At 38.4% G+C, this 20,245-nt stretch overlaps 1 protein-coding gene across 1 annotated transcript in view; it reads left to right on the top strand.

Annotated features, from left to right (window-relative positions):
- Positions 1 to 971: 971 nt before the first annotated feature.
- The window catches only part of mei1 (meiotic double-stranded break formation protein 1), a gene marked incomplete at both ends in the record, with an annotated part of 73,734 nt that continues 54,460 nt past the window's right edge, over positions 972 to 20,245 (top strand). Inside the window, 9 exons of the mRNA XM_079252684.1 lie at positions 972 to 1,103; positions 3,107 to 3,230; positions 5,355 to 5,405; positions 6,166 to 6,239; positions 8,245 to 8,350; positions 15,756 to 15,965; positions 17,311 to 17,489; positions 19,051 to 19,165; positions 19,452 to 19,571. Coding sequence (XP_079108810.1) covers positions 972 to 1,103; positions 3,107 to 3,230; positions 5,355 to 5,405; positions 6,166 to 6,239; positions 8,245 to 8,350; positions 15,756 to 15,965; positions 17,311 to 17,489; positions 19,051 to 19,165; positions 19,452 to 19,571 — 1,111 coding nt within the window. The remainder of the gene's footprint in view (positions 1,104 to 3,106; positions 3,231 to 5,354; positions 5,406 to 6,165; positions 6,240 to 8,244; positions 8,351 to 15,755; positions 15,966 to 17,310; positions 17,490 to 19,050; positions 19,166 to 19,451; positions 19,572 to 20,245) is intronic.

Genomic DNA, 20,245 nt, shown 5'->3' with positions numbered 1-20,245 from the left:
TATTACCTATCCCTAGTTCAGATGCAACTTTGCAAGGCAAAGCTGTGCTGCCATGTTCTTTTTAAAGAGATGTTTCATCCTCCTGCACTATTTGACCTTGGGATTCCTGGGATTTCCATACCTGGGAAGATTGACAGTCTGCACTGTTTTCCCCTTGTGAATAGAATACTCAGTCCTACTTGAGAGTTGTTTGTAAGGGGCCTTATAGCTTTCTCAGAAGGACAACAGCATTCTGAGAAAGCTGTTCATCGTTCTGGGAAAGTTAATAAGAATAAAGAGCAGCAACAACTGCTTCAGATCACTGCAGATATCATTAGTCCTTGACATTTTATTAAAACATACCTGAATGCTCAAGACTACAAGTCAAAAATGCTTCTGAGGTTGTGCAGTTTTTGTTATCTCAGTATCGTTATATTACTTTCTACTAAAAACAGCCACAGGTAACTATCCTAAAATAAAAATATTAAATTAATATAAACATTTGATTAACATTTTACAACTTATTTTTTTCCAAGAATTAATGAGTAGTTTATAGGGTGTCAGAAATGTAACTAGTGAAAGATCGCCTTTATTGCGACTTAAAATAATCAATTCAGCAACTTGTTAATGGTGTTGTTTTGTTAATAAAGTTTAGAGTTTTGAAATTCGCGCCACGGAGACGTGCAGGTTAATTATGGATAAATACCTCATATTTAGTAGTTTTCCAGTATCGTCGATGCATGAAGTAGTTCTATTTTATGTGTTATAATGTTTCGATATATAACCATTATTAAGAAAAGAGAAACAGATTATATTTTCGGTAGAATTACCGAAGAGCTGGTTTATAGCCTTACAATGAGCTAATCGTGTTGTTAGCTAGCTACCCATTTTATTGAGCTAATCGTGTTGTTAGCTAGCTACCCATTTTATTGACACGCTCTTTGAAAATAAGTGGTGGATAAATTTCTGTTTCGGCAGGTGAAATGACTACTATGACAAATATAGTTTATGACAAAGTCCACTTCAGACATGATGTGAAATGGAGTGTCCGTCGACGGCCTGCAGAGGGTGGGTTGCTCTGTTTGGCCTGTGTTATTGAAATGATGGAAACTGAGGAGATTGCGGTGAGTCAACACAAACAAAGCAACATTCATTCGTCATTCGTCTCCTTTTAATTTGGATTATTATTATAAAATGATCTCATATTCAATATTTCAGAAAATTTAATTAGTGTTAAAAGATTTGTTAATGCAGCCATCTTATTATGTGACAGTCTAATCAGATCATTAACCCAAAACACTTGTTTGGTTTCATGAGCTTTTAATTGGTCTTTCAGTCTGGTTCAGTGGCAAACACATCATGGAGAAGTCTGTTGGTTCGACAGGTGTCCACAACATAAGTCATGAACACCATTCAATTCAACTTTACTTGTAAAGTGCCACTTCACAACAATATTGTCACAGGGCATTTTACATACACGAATCAACATACACATCATTTCAAGCCAATTCATACATATCCTATAATAGAAACCAACTGATTGTATTGAGTCATGACTTCGATCCAATCCCACATCCTGAGCATGCATGAGGCAGCAGTGGGAAGGAAAAAACTCCCCTTTAACAGGAAGAAAACCTCCGGCAGAACCCGGCTCAGGGAGGGCAGCCATCTGCCTCGACTGGTTGGGGTGGAGAGGACAGGAAAGACAGATCAACATATACAACTGCACTTATTCAGGAAGACCTGCGGAAAAAAGGAGAAATAAGTTAGAGACGGCAATATTGGCATATATTTATACATTAATATATTAGAGAAATAGAGTGAGGTACTTCTCAGTGCATCAGGTAACATCCCCATTGCTACTTAAGTAATGGATGGCTAGACTACCCATCACTATAAGAGCAATGAGCATAACCTGGATAGTTGGGTCCCGTACATGCAGACTCCAACTCAGGAGATGCTTATATCCTAACTGTAAGAATCATGGAAAAATGAGTACAGGCCACAAAAGGTCAATACTAAAGAAGCTTTCTGTTCAGAGTGGAAAATATATTAAACATATGAATGGAAGGAAAAATTGTGGGAGAAAAAGGTGCACAACCGTCAGGGATGACTGCAGTATTTTGAGGACTGTGAAGCAAAGCCCATCTAAGAATTAAGTTGAATTTCGAGGAAAGTGGATTGCAGCTGGAGTGAGTGCTTTAAGAACCACCATACATACACACACACACACACACCGCACACACGCATAGGCCTGTTACTGTCCTAAATCCAAAACATCTTACCTGTGCTAAGAAGAAAAATGACTTGGCAGGTGCTCAAAGGTCCACAGCCCTCTTTTCAGATAAAAGTAAATTCTTAATGTCATTTAGAAATCAATGACAGAGTCTGGTCCAGTGTAATATTTTCACAATTTTTAGGATTTTTGGGGTCCATGTCAACTTCTGAAATTTAAGTCCACTGTGTTTAATCAAGTCCAAAGTCAGCACAGCCATCTACCAGGAAACTTTAGAGCACTTCTTACTTCCCTCTGCTGGCTAACTGTATGAAGATGTTGATTTGATTTCCAGTATTAGTTGCCACTTGCTCACAATGCCAAAAGTAGCAGTACTTTGCTAATTGACCACCACTGTGCTTGAAGGCCAGCAAACATGCCTGACCGTAACTGTTGAGGAAGATCAAAGACACCAGACCCAACGATGTGGATGAGCTGAAGACCTCTATCAAAGCAATATGGGCTTCCATAACAGCTTAGCAGTGCCCCAGGCTAATCGCCTCCATGCCACGCTGCTTTGATGTAGCAGTTTATGCAAAAGAAGCCCTGGCCATGTATTGACCAAGTATATTGTGTACACTGTACAGTACATGGACATATCTTTCATTAGACTAACATTTCTTCATTAGAGTCCAGAAATGAATAATTTGAGTTTCACTTTTTTCTATTGATGTACTTATAAAAATGAACTTTTAGATGATCTAATTTTGTGAGATTCACCTGCAGGTGCTATTATGACTATTAATTCACTGCCTTTTTTGTTTCTCTAATGTAAAACCACACCTTCCTGTTCACTTTTATTGATGAACAGACCTATTTTAAACTTCCTTATATCTTCACTGTGTGAAACAGTTGGTGAGGAAGTCGTTTGCCTTGTCTAACATAATCGGGGTGCTGAAGAGTTCTCCGGGGGCCTTGAGAGAACTGCTCCGACAGGACCATAGAGTCACTCTGCACTTCATAGCTACACTATTAGGTAAGAAAATATGCAACAAGACTATAGAAGTTAAAGAGAGAAAAAAAATCACATTGCTGTTATTTGTCATTTGTTCCTTTGAAGGCACAAACCACTTTCTTATGTATACTTATAAAACAATAATCATCAACAGTGAATTTTGTCCGGGTTGCATATAGAAATGCCATGTACCATTAAACCAGTGCTAGTTGCTTTGGAGATCTTGATGGCTTTAGTTTGACAGTTTAATATTCCTACTCATCCTACTCATCACCACTGTGCCAGTCCATTATTTTTTACATTATTGACCATAATGTACCTTAAATGAATAGGATCAAATTTACATAATTTGTGGCACTTTTTCTTTCAGGTAGCAATGATTGAATCCTCATGTAATAACTATTTCCAAAACAAGTCTTGCAGGATTATATATGTGCAAATTAGTCTGCACTCAGGAGGGAGTGCATGCAGACCTTAATGGGCTGTTGCAGCTGGCAGATTGACAGGAAACATGGCCCCCCACCAGGCGTTTTTCAGCTGAAACAATGGAGCGGATTATAAAACCCCTTCAGTGTGGTAATTTACCACAGAGCTTGGCAAATGAAGCTGAACAGGAAGGTTGTAAAAGGGAAGCATGACAATAGACCAAGATGTCAAAATGTAAGGAAAGAAAACTGAACCCAAAATGGAGTCAGTGTTGCTGAACTGTAAAAAGTCAGCTGCAGGAAATGGGACTGATAACCAGAAAATCCCAATTTAAGTCATAATTAATAGAAAAATATAAGAAAACAAGGTTGTAGTGATAAAAAGTGTAGCAGTCATGGTATTTAGTAAGAATTCACAAGAATGCATTGACCAAGGAGATGGTGCTAGAATTGTTATATTGTTCAGGTCCAATTGCTCATAAAAAGATAACATCTTGAAGGAAACAAACATAATTGATGATCAGGACTTATGCCAGGGAGAATGCAGCTATTACACCTCCTGTAAATTTGGAGGTTATTTTTGGCTTTTTCCCCATTTTCCAGCTATCAAGACTGTATGGAAGCATAATTCACGTGGTTGTACTTTGAGACATGTTTTATGCTGGTTGCCTTTGCTGACACAACTCTTTGCATTTTTCCGGGCTTGCGACCGACCATCAGAGAACACTTGTGTCCCCTTTAGGGCTGCAGGACTCAAACCACCAACCTTCAGCACAAACGGCTCTACCATCTGAGCCACCACCACCCCCTGTAAATTTGCAGCTGTACATTGACTAATTTAGACGTCTTTATCGTTTCAGAGAACAAAGGGAGGTTTGGTGATGGTGAGGTTATTTTTAAGATGACATATATATATGTTTAAAGATTTCTTCAGAAAATAAATCATTTTTCTGATCATTTCTTTAAGTGAGATATAAAATTAAAAAATTGTTCCACAACAAGACTGCATTGTTTCAGTCTGATCTGTCAACTGCTGCACAAGTTTAGAAAAAAATGAAGTTGTAGATGCACAGAAGTTCAGGTAGTTTACTTTCATGGAAAGTGGATACTTTGTGCTTATTATGCAGGCGCATTGTGGTAAATATATTACTGCTGGAGCTTGAACATTATCTTTGCTCCACTATATTACTGAGTTTTTCCTCAGAGATGTTTGGATTAAGGCAGATAAATATAAGTTAAGTGTTGCTTTGTAAATCTTCCCTTACAGTCATTTTATGCCAGTGTGTTTCTATAAAAACTTATCGTCAGATGTTTATACTGACACATTTTCTTCTATTGAAGTGTCACAACATTAGGAATATCAGGCCTAAAGCATCTCCACTGTAATATAAGTACCAATACAAGAAGATATACAGCTAAATAAAAAGGTCTAGCGCTCTAGGAAAAGATAATAAGAGCCATTATTTTGCTTGTTCAGTGATTTGTTGAAGTGCCCTTCAAGATAGGCCAGTCAGAACATAATAAGCGTCTTTGTTTGCACATGGTTGTAGACTTATATTTAAAAATCTTTTCATACATCTTTTCAAATTGCATTTTTACATGTTTTTTTTTTTCATTGGTTTGGTACTTTTTAGTTTTGCCAACTGTGATATTGCAAGGGGGCTTGTGAAGTATGTCATTTTTTAAAATCTTGGTCTGTGTCGGGCTTTTTCTTTTCCAGTTATGCTTCAAACGGTGGAGGACCCAGTCACTCTGGAAAAATCTGATCAAGGTGCGTATTCCTGGATTTGCATACATAATTTCTATAATTATGCTCACACATTCTACTCGCATGTATGTACAAACATGGACACAGACTTTTCTTGCAATTCTGTAAACACACAGATTGCATCTCAACTTTGTTATAATGGTTGATGCCAGTAACCTGGGTTACCTTTTATAACATTTTAAACTATTCCCACAGCCTTTACCTCGTTTCAAATGTAGAAAGTGTCAATACAAAATTGAAAAACAGAGAATTCTTTATGTTCAATAACTGATTTAGTCAGCTAAATGCAGATTTCTTTTCATCTGTAATGCCGCCCTCTCAGTAAAATCACGCTTTTGCAGCACTCATAGCTTCATAGCTTTTGCAGCTTCCAGCATGCAAAGTTGTGATTGTAAATTTAAATGAAAGAATAATTTTATGTAAAGCCTCCCAAAACACCCAAAGGACCGCTTTGTTCTTAAAATGATTTGAATGCTGAAAGTTATATCCCACTTTTTCTCTTTGCACAACAAATAAGAACCCATTGAAGCGTATTTGAGTCGTGTTATTAATGGGGTTATTATGTCAGTCTGTTTGTTGAGAAAACGATGGAAGACAAAGAAGAACAAACAGCTATGTTGCTTTCTTCTTTCTGACAGTTGAAGATATTTTCTGTATATCTGTGAAACTGTTTAACTGTGATGCTTATTTAATGAAGGCCTCTCTTTGTTTTTTGTTTGTCTCTGTACATGCATACATTTGTGTGTGTGTTTATACGTATCAGTACTGGTTCAGCTGCTTCTGGAGCTCCAGAATGAGCTGTCATTTCATCCAGTTTTGAATGAGATCTACAAACAGGTAAGACAAACATTTAAAGATGTAAACAGAAACACTTCTGTCACTCATGTACATATGCAGGCACATCATTCTGCAACTTTTAGCTGCATTTGTGTAACCTTAATAAAATCCACACAAGGCTGTTTAGTAAAGAAACAGTGTGCTTGTTCCCTTCTTGCTGCTGTTTTGTCACCTCAAGGGGAAATGATAGTGGAGTAGCATCGTTCTGCAGCCGGTGGATAATAGTACAGCTGTGTATGTTGATAATACCAGGAAAGTGGAACACCAGGCAGAGTAGACAAGTCTCTTTTATGTAACTGGAATGGAGTCTCGTTACAATAATTTAGTAAAATAACATTTTATAGTTAAAGCAGCTGAGAATTAAGTTGGTCTGATTTTGTTGAATCTATTGGACAGTTGTCATATTCGTGCTTTTCACCTCATCTATCCTTTGAATCTGTTAATAAAATGTAACCTGTCAACATTTTGAAAGTTGTATGGTACATTGAATGAAGACGCACTGCATTACTACTGTGACTAAACCTGATTTAACAGTTTTGGGCTTTGTTTGTATTGCAGAGTTTAATACTGTTGCAACATGTTCAGCAAAGTCAGTGCTTCCTGATACATAGTTGAAAAGTTCACCGAGTGGAAGTAGATATTTCACTTTTGATATAGTTTCCAACTCGTTCTTGCCTTATGTAATGGAGATGAGCCGTATTGTTTTTTTTCTTTTTGTTCTCCTAAGGGTTTCATCTACAGAGCTTAAAGTTGTAATATTTATGGAGCTATTGCTCACTGAATCTGTGGTTACTTTTTCACTTGATCTTTCACAAATATGCTGAAAAATATCTCCACAGCTAAAGTGAAATGAAAAATGTCAGTGTTGCTGTGAGTAGTCATTCATGGTTGCTGTGCAGTTATATCTGTTGCAGTATGGTAGTTTACTAACTTGTATGACAAAAAATTGTCAAGTATTACAGCTTTAAGACATAAATATGCTGACTGGCCAAAAAAAGTAGCCACACACACACATATTTTGATTTACCGCCCTTATCTTTGATTATAGCACATATTTACTGTGCCATTGTTTCAGTAAGCTTTTGCAATGTCACACAATTTATTTCCCGTCAGTGCTTCTTTCATTTTTCCTCAACATCTTGTATCGATGGCAGGAGAGTCCAACCAATGTGCAAAGCCTTCTCCAGCACATCCCAGCAGACCACCTGACTTTATTCCATTGCTCCAGAGTCCACTCTTAATGCTTCCTAGCAAATTGAATCCTTTTTCTGTGGTTAGCTTCACTAATCAGTGGTTTTATTATGGCTGCACAGCTGTTAAGTCCCAATGCCTTGAGTTCTCGTCACATTTTGCATGTGGAAATGTTCTCACTTTAACTATTAAACAGACTTGAGTTTTAGTCATGTATTTTCTTCAATTTGAGTTCACAGAAAATTTAAATGATTACCCGTTACCATCATTCAGTATTTCTTCCCAGCAACATTTCTTCCTGGAAGGCGATGGTTCAATATTATCCTTCCAGTTTTTAATAATGCATTGGACAGTTTTCACCCAATTTTCGTCCTTTTTGGCAATTTCCTTAGATGTCTCTACTTGATGCATGCCAATGATTTGACATTTTCTGAACAAGACTTGCATCTTTTCCACAACCAGGGGACGTGTCTCTCCACATTGTTGCTTAAAAACATAAAAAGAAACCACTCATTTCATCAATTGCGGTTAATTAAAATGTTGCCAGCTGATAATCACCTGAGCCGTAATCAGTCAATAAGAGACCCCTGTCTATTAGTTAAATCCAAGTAATGACTTTTTTTTGGAACAAGGCAGTGTGTTTATTGAAAGAAATGTATTATATTCTGTCATAGCACTGTTGATCTTATTATTTATTGCAGGAAATCTATGAGGTCAAGTATTACTTACAGGGATCTTCTGTACCATATTAATCCAAAAATGTTAAAAAACGTATGTCATGTTTTCAATACTGTTTTGTGCTTTCTCTGTCTAGCTGAGCGACCAGCAAAGTATGAAGCCCTTCCTGCATATATTTAACTTCTTGGGGAACCTTATGAAAGCGATCCCAAATGTCGCCCACAGCCTCGTGACGCAGTATGGTGAGAAACTAGAACAGAAGCCCCGTCCAAACACACATAAATGCAGCCATAGGTTTACAGAAGTCTGATTTTAAACTCTTTATGTGTTTGTGTTTACGTGGATTTTAAACTACACACCTTGAAAGAAGCACTTCTAAATACTGTTTTGACATGTGAGTATACTTTGATGACTTTTGTCATTAAGGAACTTATCATACAGTATAATCCAGCCTTTTTTGTTTTTTGACGTGCGATTAAGTCTGAAATTGATTGGAAATGCAACATGACTTCACACCTGAGTCTGGCTGTCACATGATCTTTGAATATTGCTATGTTGTTTGTATCACGTGTCATATTCCCACTGTAACACTTTAACAGGTAGGTTACCTGCCGTGGTGTAGTGGTCCCTCAACATGTGGGTATACTTTAAATTTTTCACCCTTGTTTTAAAAACAGAAAAAAGTAGCCCAGAAAAACGTTGTTTCAGAAGAAGTGACACTATTCTATTTAGTTTATCCCAAAATCCATCAGTATGTTTGCTCATTGTCACATAATTTCTGCTATTCGGTTTCTGGTAGAAAGAGTAATGAAGTGACAAAACCAATACTGCCCAACATACTAGTGAGAGACAGGCTCATAAATATATATACATATATCTTTATTTTGTCTCTGTTCAGGCTAAAGTTAATGTAGCTGATGGCGAACTGCCCCAGTGTAGCATAGGTAACCTGAAATTAGCTGCTGGTTGACGTTTACATGTGTAGGTATGTTTGTAATTGTAAAAGCAGCATCACAGGGGGTTTTGAAGTGGGTATACTCAATGCTGACCAAAAAAAAAAAAAAAGAAGTGGGTATACTCCATAAACTCTGTTTTACCCTGCGTATACCCTGTAGTACACCACTGGTTCCCTGTAACAGAGTTCATGGTGACAGGATTCAGCAGAGCTGATTATGAAGTTGAGATTTACACCCTGTTTATTGAACCTGGATCTGTTACACATATGAAGCTATTAATTCATATTATTTAATGAAGTCTGTTTGTTGGTTCGATCCAGTTGAGAATTAAAAAGTTCCTCCTTGTCCAGAGGAGCCCAAGGCGTTTGAGGAGGTATCAGTCTGAAATAAAGTTGGACTGGTCAAATGACTGATGTTTTATTGTGCTATTTATTACATTTTACCAAAAGGCTTATGTTGGTTAAAGTATGTGTTAAGCTCAGTATTTAAAATAAAAACATCCAGCTTTAGTTGCGTCTTCAAATTAATTCCATAAATGTTGCAGAATCTAAAGATTCTCATTAAAATTGGCAGAAATTGAAGTAAAAACAAAACTTTAAATTTTGGGGAGGAATTTTTAACATGAAACTTAAGACAGATTTTCCTCCAACAAAACATCTACGTACTAATTCTGCTGGCTTACTCTGTAAAGTATGGAGTTGGGGGGGATGAAACCACTAAGGCTTCTGGTAAAAATGTTTTTATTTGTCTTATTTTAAAGAAGGAAGTTGACCCTTATGGTTTCAGCTGCTTCTTGTAGCTTTGAAAGTGTCTGTAGGCGACTGAAGAACAATAGATAATCAGACAGGTGCATGTTTAACACGGCAGGTCAGAAAGTGTGTGTTTAAAACTGCCACGTCCTTTCCCCTTGACATCCAATTTAATATCCAGCTGTTCTGAATTTTTCATTTGCCATCCTGTTGTTTTACGTTAATCATACTTTTCATATCTAGCTTCTGCTGAAAACATGTAGCATAATGATGGAGACACATAATGCACCTCAGCAGCCTTACCTCACACATCTGCTGATTTAATCTCTGCATCACAGACTAACATGACGTCCATTTGTCACTGGACCATGTCTCCACTCTAACAGGTATTGTTAATCACTTTAAGCTAGTGTGTGGTGTGACGTGTTTGTCATGCTTGAGTGCTTGTCTTTACATATAAGGGCACTGGGGAGCTTTATGCAAAAACAAACAAAAAAAGAAAAACAAGAATCGTTGTCGTTTCACTTTGCTAAATGCGTCCAGTTATAATGAATCTTCATTGGCTTACAAGCTCTCCTGAGCACCAGCAGGTAGCAAAGGGTTGTTGCGATGCTGATGTAAGATGTGGGCTGTTATTGACTGTGTGTGTCTGTCTGCGGCCTGTCACTCAACAATGTCCCTGTGGGCCTGTTTGGACTAACGACATCAAAAAGGCAGTAACAACACAAGCCCAGAGCTCCCAGCAGATCTCGCTCTTTCTTAGCTTCACTTTCTGCCTATCTGCATGATTAAACCTTCTCATTTGTTTTCCTTACTCTGCCTTTTCTTTTCCTCACCATCTCTCATTCCTGACTTACTGATGTCATTGCCTCGAAATCTGTCTGAAGAGTGGATATAGGCAGTGTGTGTGAGTCAGAATAGAGGATGAGGCATAAACCGGGGAGGGGGGAGCAGAAAGAGATAAGGAATTTAAGGGAAGAAAATGACAGAATTTACGGTGTTTCTCATAATTTCAAACAGAGAGCCTAAATTTGAAGGTTTTGTGATCAGGGCCTTTGTTTCTCTAAAAATGTGCATCAGTCCAGTATTTGGTGTTTATTACTTAGTTTTTCTTTGCATAATTATGAGGTAAATAACACATAAAAACCTATAGTTGAATCAATGCAAATAAACTTGAATGATGGGCTAAATCACTTGAGGCTGGAAGTTTGGAAAGACGTCGAGCCAGATGGAGAAAGCTTTTGTTAAGCACTGTGAAGCAGTGTGTACTCAGCTACAAAGAAGGACAGCAGAAAGCAGATCACAAGATGAATAAAGAGGTAGTTCAGAGCACACAGCATCACGGCGGGCCAGTAAAATAAGGAAATGAACCACTGGTTTCCCTGTCAGCAAAGGCAAAAGTAAATTGTTTAATCTTTTAATTTAGCTTTTTGCTGTTCTTGCCTCTGTGTTGGTGTGTTTTAAAATGTGGTGCAAGATAGTTATTCTACATTTCCCTCTTCAGTCTGTGGAGGATTTATCCTCTCATTCCCTCTTCTATCTCCACTCTCTCCTTCTCTCTTAATGCCTGGCTCTCATCTTGGCCGCTTCATATATTTTGGTTTAATCAAACAAGTCTGGGGGCCTCTCCTGCCTCACATGGGTTTTGATCTGCTTCACAGAGCAGCCGGGCTGCTGCTTGGCTCTTGTACTCTCTTGTATATCTCTTTCTCGTTCTTTTTTTTTTTTTTTTTTTTTCTTCTCCACCGACTGGGTCTGTCCTCTGTCTTCTCCCCTGTCCTGCACTTCAGCATTGTTTATTTCTCTTTCAGTGCTACTTTGTATTTGCAAATCTGTCTCTAAAAATACACACAGTCAAGAATGTCTCATTACTTGGATCTGTTTTAATGTGATAATATTTTTTCTGAAAGGAAAGATCCGAGCTAATTTTAAGCCAGTGATATCACTGTATAATACAAATACACCAATGGTTGTATTAAAATGACTGTCATGGTCATGACGAGGGGAAAAATCCAAATGGAAAAACAAACAAGCAAATGGCAAATCAAAAGGCTTAATTTTAATCAAAAGACTTGATTAAAAGTGCTGTTAAAGCAAGAAATCCAAAGGCTGAACGATTGACGAACAAGAGAGAATGCAGACTGACAAGAAAGTTACAACAATGATGACTGTGTTAACAAGGATCCAGCATTGAACAAAAGAAACCAGCGAGTGTTTATACTGAGGAAGCTAATGACTAACAAAAGGCAGGTATGAGAACTGTCGGTGTCCAGATCCACGAGGAGAACAGAAAACAAGACAACTGAGACAATCCAGGCGTCGTGCTGAGGCATGAAGTTGGTGCATAACAAATCAGAAATTGGGGGAGTGTAATGAAATGACTCTAAAAAAAGGCAATAAAAAACAACAACCTGAAGGCTTGTATTTTTTTATGTATACCAGCTTGACTTGACCCGACTACCCGCATTTGGTTGTTTTACAGTATCGGTGGGACTGTTGTAGTAAGGGGTCCCAAAAGTCCTTTGACACCACTTGAATGTGAAACAAGCGCGACGCAACAATGGAGGACATTGGAGCGATTGTATACCTGCTGCTCAGACCATAGCTTTTTGTCAGACTCTGGAACAAAGAAGAGAGTCATTGAAAGCAGCGGCCGACGAGACATAAGTACAGGAGATTTTGGCAGGGTTATTGTAAACGAGATGCTCTCACGACTCATCCAGAGATGTCACCACCTGGCCAATCAGTAGCCTGCAGTCTGTAAACATTACATTTTCGGCTCAGGTGAATAGACGCTAAAAACAGTACCTTGTGCAATTACCTTCCTAAAAACGGGGTTTAGTTGGGCAGAATAGGTGTTTATGGGGAAAAACTTTTTGACTGTGACCTCATGAATTCTAACAACCTTCTGTAAAAATGGGAAGCCATTAGATTATATTTCACATGTGAAGTGAAACACCTCAGTAGCTTGGGTAAAGCTACAGACTGTCTGGTTATTTAAGGTATAAATGTCTAGCTGATATTTTAGGGCATAAACATGTTCCAGTTAACGATGCAGGCAGTGTATGCAACAACTCGGTTTCTCTTCCAGTTTTTTGCAGCATGACACTCTGTCTTTGCAGCTGTTGTATTTCTTCTGTCACCCTGTGGCTTCCCCTCTCCCATCATCTAAAGCCTTCCTACATCTACCTGTGCCCTTTCCTATTATTGTTTTCCCATTATCAGCCTCTCCAAGAGAGGATTTTTTTGCCCTGCTTTTTTTTTATTCTTCTTCTTAGGAAACTGTATCAGACTTTTTCTGGCAGACTGCAAACCTGGAAATCTCGAGTAGTGACATTTGCTGCTTTGTGTGAAGAGACTCTTGTTCTGCTTCTTCTTTTTTTCTATTTCTTTTTTATACTCTTCCAGCATATCTTTTCCCTGCTTACCATGTTAATCCATTCTCACCCCAGCAGCCATTCTTAAACCGTCTCATCTTTTTGCCAAGTTTCATTTCCAGTTTGGGCTCCACTGTTTTCTTAAGTAGCGTCACTTGAAGCTCACATGTTGTTTTCTTCCATATGGACATCCCAGTGTTATCGCCACACCCCTATGGCCTGTTCACCAATGCCCAACTTCAGTCAGTTTTACAAATACAACTGATTGAAAAAAGGGTTTAGAAACCTTTTCCTGAGACAAGTATGTGCTTAAATCAGTTTAGACTTGTTATTTGTAAGTGTCGTGGGAGAAGTTGCAAGCACATTTTCAGCCCCCTGCATCGTCAGCAGTATCACTAATCTGAACAGATATCAACAGATAGCTATTGGCAGCAGCACTACCACAGGTGGCTGTTGTGTTAACTGCTGTTGGAGGATACCATTTCCCCCATAGAAAGCAATAATCAGACCATTATATTTGTGACCTAGCATGTGTTTTGGAGAAAATAGTTGTAAGACACATTTATTGTCCCGTTTTGGCCATGATTTCTTTTAGATTAAGCAAAGACTACATAATATTTTAGGCCGTGACACAAAACTGGAATTAAATTGAACAAAAATGCTTCTCTCTGGGATTATCTGTGGTTATAGGTGCACCTAGCTGCAGCAAAAAAAAGCAAGTTGCATGACTTAATTTCACAAGTTAATGAGAAGACAGTGAAGATGGTATCCTCTGGTTTGAGTCCGAAACAAATGCAAACTGATGTGAGAGACCTGACGGAGAATTTTAATTCTCTTTATTCTGATATTTGAAACGTCATTAACCTTGTAATGTAATTTACAAGGACAAAACAATGCTGCGGAGTAGAGGGATCTCAATGATGGATCGAAATGATTTTTTGTTCATTTCTATAACAAGCATGACACACTTGTAGTCTATTCATCAAAGGAACAAACTGCCTGTCACTCAGCACAAACAGGACTGCAGCCATGTGTCTGGCCATCACTTGTAAATGCATGCCTCAGTCTTTATGAAGCACTGTTTGAGCTGCAAGTGTTTAAAAGAATGAAATGCACTTTGGGCAGAATTGTCTTTGATGCTAAAAAAACAAAGCAGGAGTGAAAGTTGCAAAACTTTAACTCAAGTGTTCTTCCAAAATTGTCGAGGTAAAAAGTTACTTTTTTAGTTTTTACTATCCAGTACATCACCTTTTATGTTGCGTGTCCAAACTTCATCGTGCAAACCTCTGTAAATGACTGAAATGTGGTGTTGAAAACAAACAAAAAAGTTTTCAACATCAAGATGAAGACTTTTTGTTGAGTAGTCAAGAAATATTCTCATCTCAGAAAACATGTTGACCTTGTTAAAACCTATAAAGAAGATTTAGCCGCTTATTTTGTGACCTGACAGTCAGCGGTTCAGGTCCTGCTCCCCAACACTGCTGCAGCCCTGAGGAGGATTGTTCTCTGAGGGTCGGTCCCAAGCCTGGGTAAATGCAGAGGGTTGCATCAGAAGGGGCTTCTGGCGTAAAATGTGACAATTCACCTGAGTGGTGATTCGCTGTGGCGAGCTGCAACTGCAATGACAGATTTCTCTTGCTTAGATGTGTGCGTTCCGGCAATGGCTGTGACATTCTCATCTTAAAGGCAGGGTTGGAGATCTTTTTCAGGATATTTTCTTTACTAATTTACTTAAAATCCCATTTACAGCCCTTTAGCCATTCAATTGGATGGATGGATGGATGGATGGAATTTCCAGCTGTTTTGGCTACCTGTGGCTTGAATCAAAACATTGAGGACTAAAGCTTCAGGAAAATTGAAACCAAGTGGCGAAAAATGAAGAAGCTTCCTTGTGTGGCTAACAGGTGAACTGCATGTTCAGATCTTGATCAGTAGAGCAGACTGAAGTAAAATACTTTATTTGGCAACCCACATAAAATTTCCAGCGCACCACTCATGGGTTGGGATTCCATCTTTAGGAATGAGTGGTAGATTAAATCAAAATATGGTACACACGCTAAGGAACCCTCTAGAACACGTGTTGCACGTTTCTGTGCTTTGGAGGCAAGTCTGGTGAAAAGGGTTTGGACTTTTGAATTGTGTATTTTCATAATGTAGCTTGCTCAAACCATTTTTTCCAGGATCTCCTAGCTTGCCTTTAACATCAGAGCAGGAAAAAAAATCATCCAGCTGCTCTTCACTAGAGTTTTTCCATCTTCTCCAGCCTGGGAGAGTTTCAGCAAACACTGATATGTTTGTCAGATTTTCAGCTGATTAGCGTGTTTTCTGACATGAGTGACCACCAGTGTGTGTGTGTTTATGCATGTATGTGTGTGTCATAAATCACAAAAATAACATAGGCTGTTTGGTTTAATAAAAGCACAAAGTATAAACCAGTTCTAAGGTTTATACTTAGAACCACCACCCCACACTGCACCCCTTTTTCCACACCTACTGCTGCACTTCCTTTGCTCAATTTTCATTTCACTGTACATTTCTTTACACTTCTTTCCATCTGTCTGCCAGTGCCTTTGCTAGACCACTTGTGCTCAGCCCTGCTTTACCCCGATGAAGCGCTGAAGACGGCAGTGGTGTATGTCTGGATCCAGCTGTTGAGGGCGCTTGGAGACACAGCAGCTCAGTCTTTGCCTGTTGCCTTCAGGGACAGAGTCTGTGTCCTTTTGCTGCAGACCTTTGCTAACGCCGGCTCAGCAAAGCTCATTAAACACTGCGTTGGTGAGAAAAATGTCCCTGTTTTGTTTACTTATGTATGCGTGTTTTATATAAGAAATATAATGGGGAAAAAAAGCTCCAGTTCGCTGTTTCTCCTACTGAATATATTTACAGTGCTGCACTCTGCTGACTTTAATCCAGTATATGGGCTTATAGCTTATGTTCTCTATATTTATGTATCTGTGTTCAACTTCAGTCACCCAGTTATCCAATCAGAGGACTGGATTTCATTTTGAAACATAAATATTACAATTGAGGGAATGGGTCAACATTTCTGATAGATTATGGTTAATCCTTGTTAAATTCCTAAATGAGACCTAATGGTCCAGTCAGTTAGTGAGATGACTGAATATATCGCTTGATTCAACAACAAAATGACAAACACTGCAGGATATTGCCTGTGTAAAAGGTGTGTGTGGTACATTGTGAAACAAACCAAAAGCTGAAAAACATTTTGTTTTCAGAACTGCAGTAATTTGTCTGTTTAGATCCCAAAAATGTAGATATTGCTACTGGAAAAGAGACCATGCAACACAGTGATAAATAACATCCTGCTTTTACTTTTCACTAAGCGTTGTCATTGATCTGTTCCAACATTAATATGCAGTCTTGGAGCTTTTTAGTCAAATATAGGGTTCACGTAATTTGTTTCCTGCTTTTTTTCCATTTATGTTTGCAGTATCTCTGTTTTTGGAGAAATGATTGTAAAACTCCAAACTTAAATCAATTTGCGGTGTGAACTCATGTTTAACCGTAAGATACTTTTTACTCTTCAGCTCAGCCCCATTTCATGTTAATGGAGTTCTCAGCATGCTAATCACACCACCTCAACTCTTGTGGGAAGCTATTAGCAGGTTTTTATCAGGTTTTATTTTCCAGTTTCAGTATGACTTATCACTTTTTTCAGTTGTTTGATGCCAGAAATGGATAGAGTATACAAGTTTATCTTCTGCTGTATTGATGGTGTTCTTCACTCTCCTCCTACCTTGTGTTTGCTATAAAATGAGTGCACATTGTGAAGAATTTCATCACATCATCAGATGTGATCTCATAAAAATGATCAGATATGACAAGTGCATTCTTTTGGAAGCTTTTTAATAAAGTACAGATAATTTGCTTTAATGAATGGAAGAAAAACTTGCATATTTAATGTTGTAATGCTGAGAATACAAACAGTGTGAGTGTACATTTCATATTAAATCTTTAAAGAGAATAAAAATATAAACAAAAATCAGTCCATTTTTCTATTTATTCCCTTCATCAATTGATCAGTTGGCAAGACATATCTAAGTCATCATTGTCATCAGTCATCAGTGTCTGCTTTTACAACTTGTCATTCTTCTGTTAGAGCTGCTTTGGCGCCTTGTACAGGTGGGCGAGGCAGTGTCCGTTCTGATGAACAGCCCAGGCACTCCGATGATGTGCGATGAGAACCAGGACATCCTCGCCAACAACAGCCAGGCCCTCATCCAAAACCAAGAGCAACAGCCCACTGACCAATGCCTTCTGCCTCTCTTGCTGAAAAAGGTCTCTGTCTAAACATCCTGCTCCCACTCCCAAGACCTACTCTCTGGCACTGATCATAATCACAACAGAAAGCTCAATTCCTGGATTAATGCGCCTTTGAACAGGGATTCAGTGGGATTTTACCCTGTCCAAATATTTGTGCTTCATGTCTGGGAAATCAGTATGTAGATTACATTTTGTTGGACTTTCTCAGTGATGACTCTCAGCGCAGCACAGCTCATGACGTTAGTAGAGTTGATTAGATCACCGCCGTGCTATGTTGCTAAACTTTTTCCTAAATAATCACATGAAGTTGTCAGATTCTCTGCCAAAAAATAATGAATCCTTCTGAATGATTTTTATGCTTAGAGGTTTTGAGACAGAGAGTAAATGTTTTGGGGGTTTTTTTGGGTCATCCATCTATTTATGCGCATGTATTTACTGTACATCTGTATGTTTAATGTTGTTATTCTGGCATAAATTAGTGACAGATAAACTGTAACTTCTTTGGCTGGCAGATCCATACAGCCCCAATCACTCCACAACTCTGAAGATAAGAGAAAAAAAAAAAACAAAGACTGATTGCTAAGACAATCAGCTTGCAACACAAGCAATACAATGACAGTCTAAAGTAATCAATTAGACATTTCTTTGATTTTCCACAGTGTTATTATGAGCAACTAATAACAATGAACAATCTTACCTCATTATTTCTGACTGGGAGAAGGTGGTAGGGAGCAGTTAGGAAGTGTTAAGAGCCTTACTTAAAGGTCCACACTGCTTCACCTCTGATGGCACTCTGGAGCCTTATACCCAGGTTCTCCATTTCTGCAACTACTAGGCCGTTATGTTGTCATGGCAACAAGAAGTTGTGACAATCTTTTCAGGCTCGATCTGGCTTCTGCTTGCATGTATCTCTCAAGATTTTCTTTTGCTTTTGTGTCACTTGGTAAATATTATAAGTAAGCTATGTAAACACTAAAAGTCTTGAGTAATTAGATTTTAAATATTAATAAACAGGCATATTTATTTCACTTTCAGTTTGCATCAGAGTTAAGAAAAGAAATTTGGCATGACGCTTTTAAAATATTTGCTCCAACCCTTTACCTGTGCAGGTAAAGTACCTTTTTACTATGAGGATTAAACAGCTGTGCAGCATGTCTCATCCAGAGGCAATTACTCTGAGCAAAATGTTGCTTCATTTCTGTTTTTGCGAACAGAATCAGATTTATTAACATTGAACCAGTGTCCCGGCACAGCGAGATTAATTCCAGAATGCCAAGTTTGCCAAGAGTTGGCAAAGTGCATACATATAACATAAACAGAACCAGGCAGACCGAGGCAGCAGCCACAGAGCAGCGTGCCTTTTAATGAAGGATGAGGAAAAACATTACAAGAGAAAGGATGGGTCAGGGGCTAAAAAATGAGGGACCTCTACACTTCATCAAAAGGGTGCGAAGTGAAAAGATGTGACAAAAAACACACCTCAATACAAAAAGTACAAGGCAATGTTGAAATATTTTAGTTCCAAATTTATATTGATTGGAAGATTGTAGTAATTCCTGTTAAACATGTCTTCAAGGTGCTGCTAAGTGGTGATGAGATGTTGCAGCTGACCACTACTAAGTGTATTGCAGCCATTTTGGCTCACACTCCCAGTCGGTACGGTGCTTTTTTCGTCAAGGCTGACACACCTGGTGAGACACTCAAAATGTGGCCTGGATCATCTTTTTTTTCTTGTCATCGATTTGTCTTTTAAAATAGTTCTGCTATGTTTTCACCTTTGTTTCTCCTATTTATTCTTTTATAAAATCACTGAATATTGATTTTTATCAAACATTTTATGATATTACTCAAATTTCTTGCTTTGCTCTGATTTAAAAATGAACACTGTTCTGATTTTATCACCATTGCGCCCTGCTTTTTTTTTTTTTTTCTTGACTACCACTAAAAATTCCTCCATTTGTCTCTGATCTTTTATAGGGTTTCTCTTTGACCGTCTGGCCAGTAGTAGGAATGAAATGCTCCTGTGGTGTATCTACAGTTGCCTGCTATTACTAACTGAAGATCCACTTTTCTTCTCCCAGTGTCACTCTGTGTATGGTAAGACTCAGACCACATATAAAACAAAAAATAGGGAAACAGGATGCCTATGTCTCCTACAAAAGTGAAGCCGCAACAACTTTGAAACGTCACTAATGAGAAAACAGATGCAAGCAGGATAGCAGCTGTCCTTAAGCCATGTTTTACAACGACTATTAATGACATTCTACCTTTATGCACAGTTGATGTGGGAGATTTGACAGATCAGATCAGTTGAGTCACGCTATCATCACTCTCTTTGTATACAGTTTTGGATTTCATTTGATATTGGTTGTCATGTCTGAGTACTTGGTGATAGATCAGTGATGATAACTGAGGGGAGACAAGTGGATCAACAGCTTGGAGAATCACTGTCCTTTGCAGGTCATCTTAGGGTACATTCATATCAGAATGGTCTGCTAGACTCGGTGTGATCGGGAGATCGGCTTAGTTGTGGGGGTTGCATCCATTCAGACAGAGATTGTGTTCAGGTGGCACTTTGGTCAAACACGCCAAACCTTTATAATAATATATCCCCATTCTCTAGTATGTAGCAAAAGCGAGGACAAGACCCGAAGAAGAAAACTGTTGCGAGTTAAACATAGAGCACAAAACTATTGCCATTTTGGGTTTTTAATTTGTCTTTTGCAAGTATACTAAAGAATTACACTGCAACAATGACCACATTATGAACA

Source organism: Telmatherina bonti (assembly GCF_933228915.1).
Source record: "Telmatherina bonti genome assembly, chromosome: 14".
In the NCBI taxonomy this organism is placed as follows: domain Eukaryota; kingdom Metazoa; phylum Chordata; class Actinopteri; order Atheriniformes; family Telmatherinidae; genus Telmatherina; species Telmatherina bonti.
This window is presented reverse-complemented; position numbering and strand designations above follow the sequence as displayed.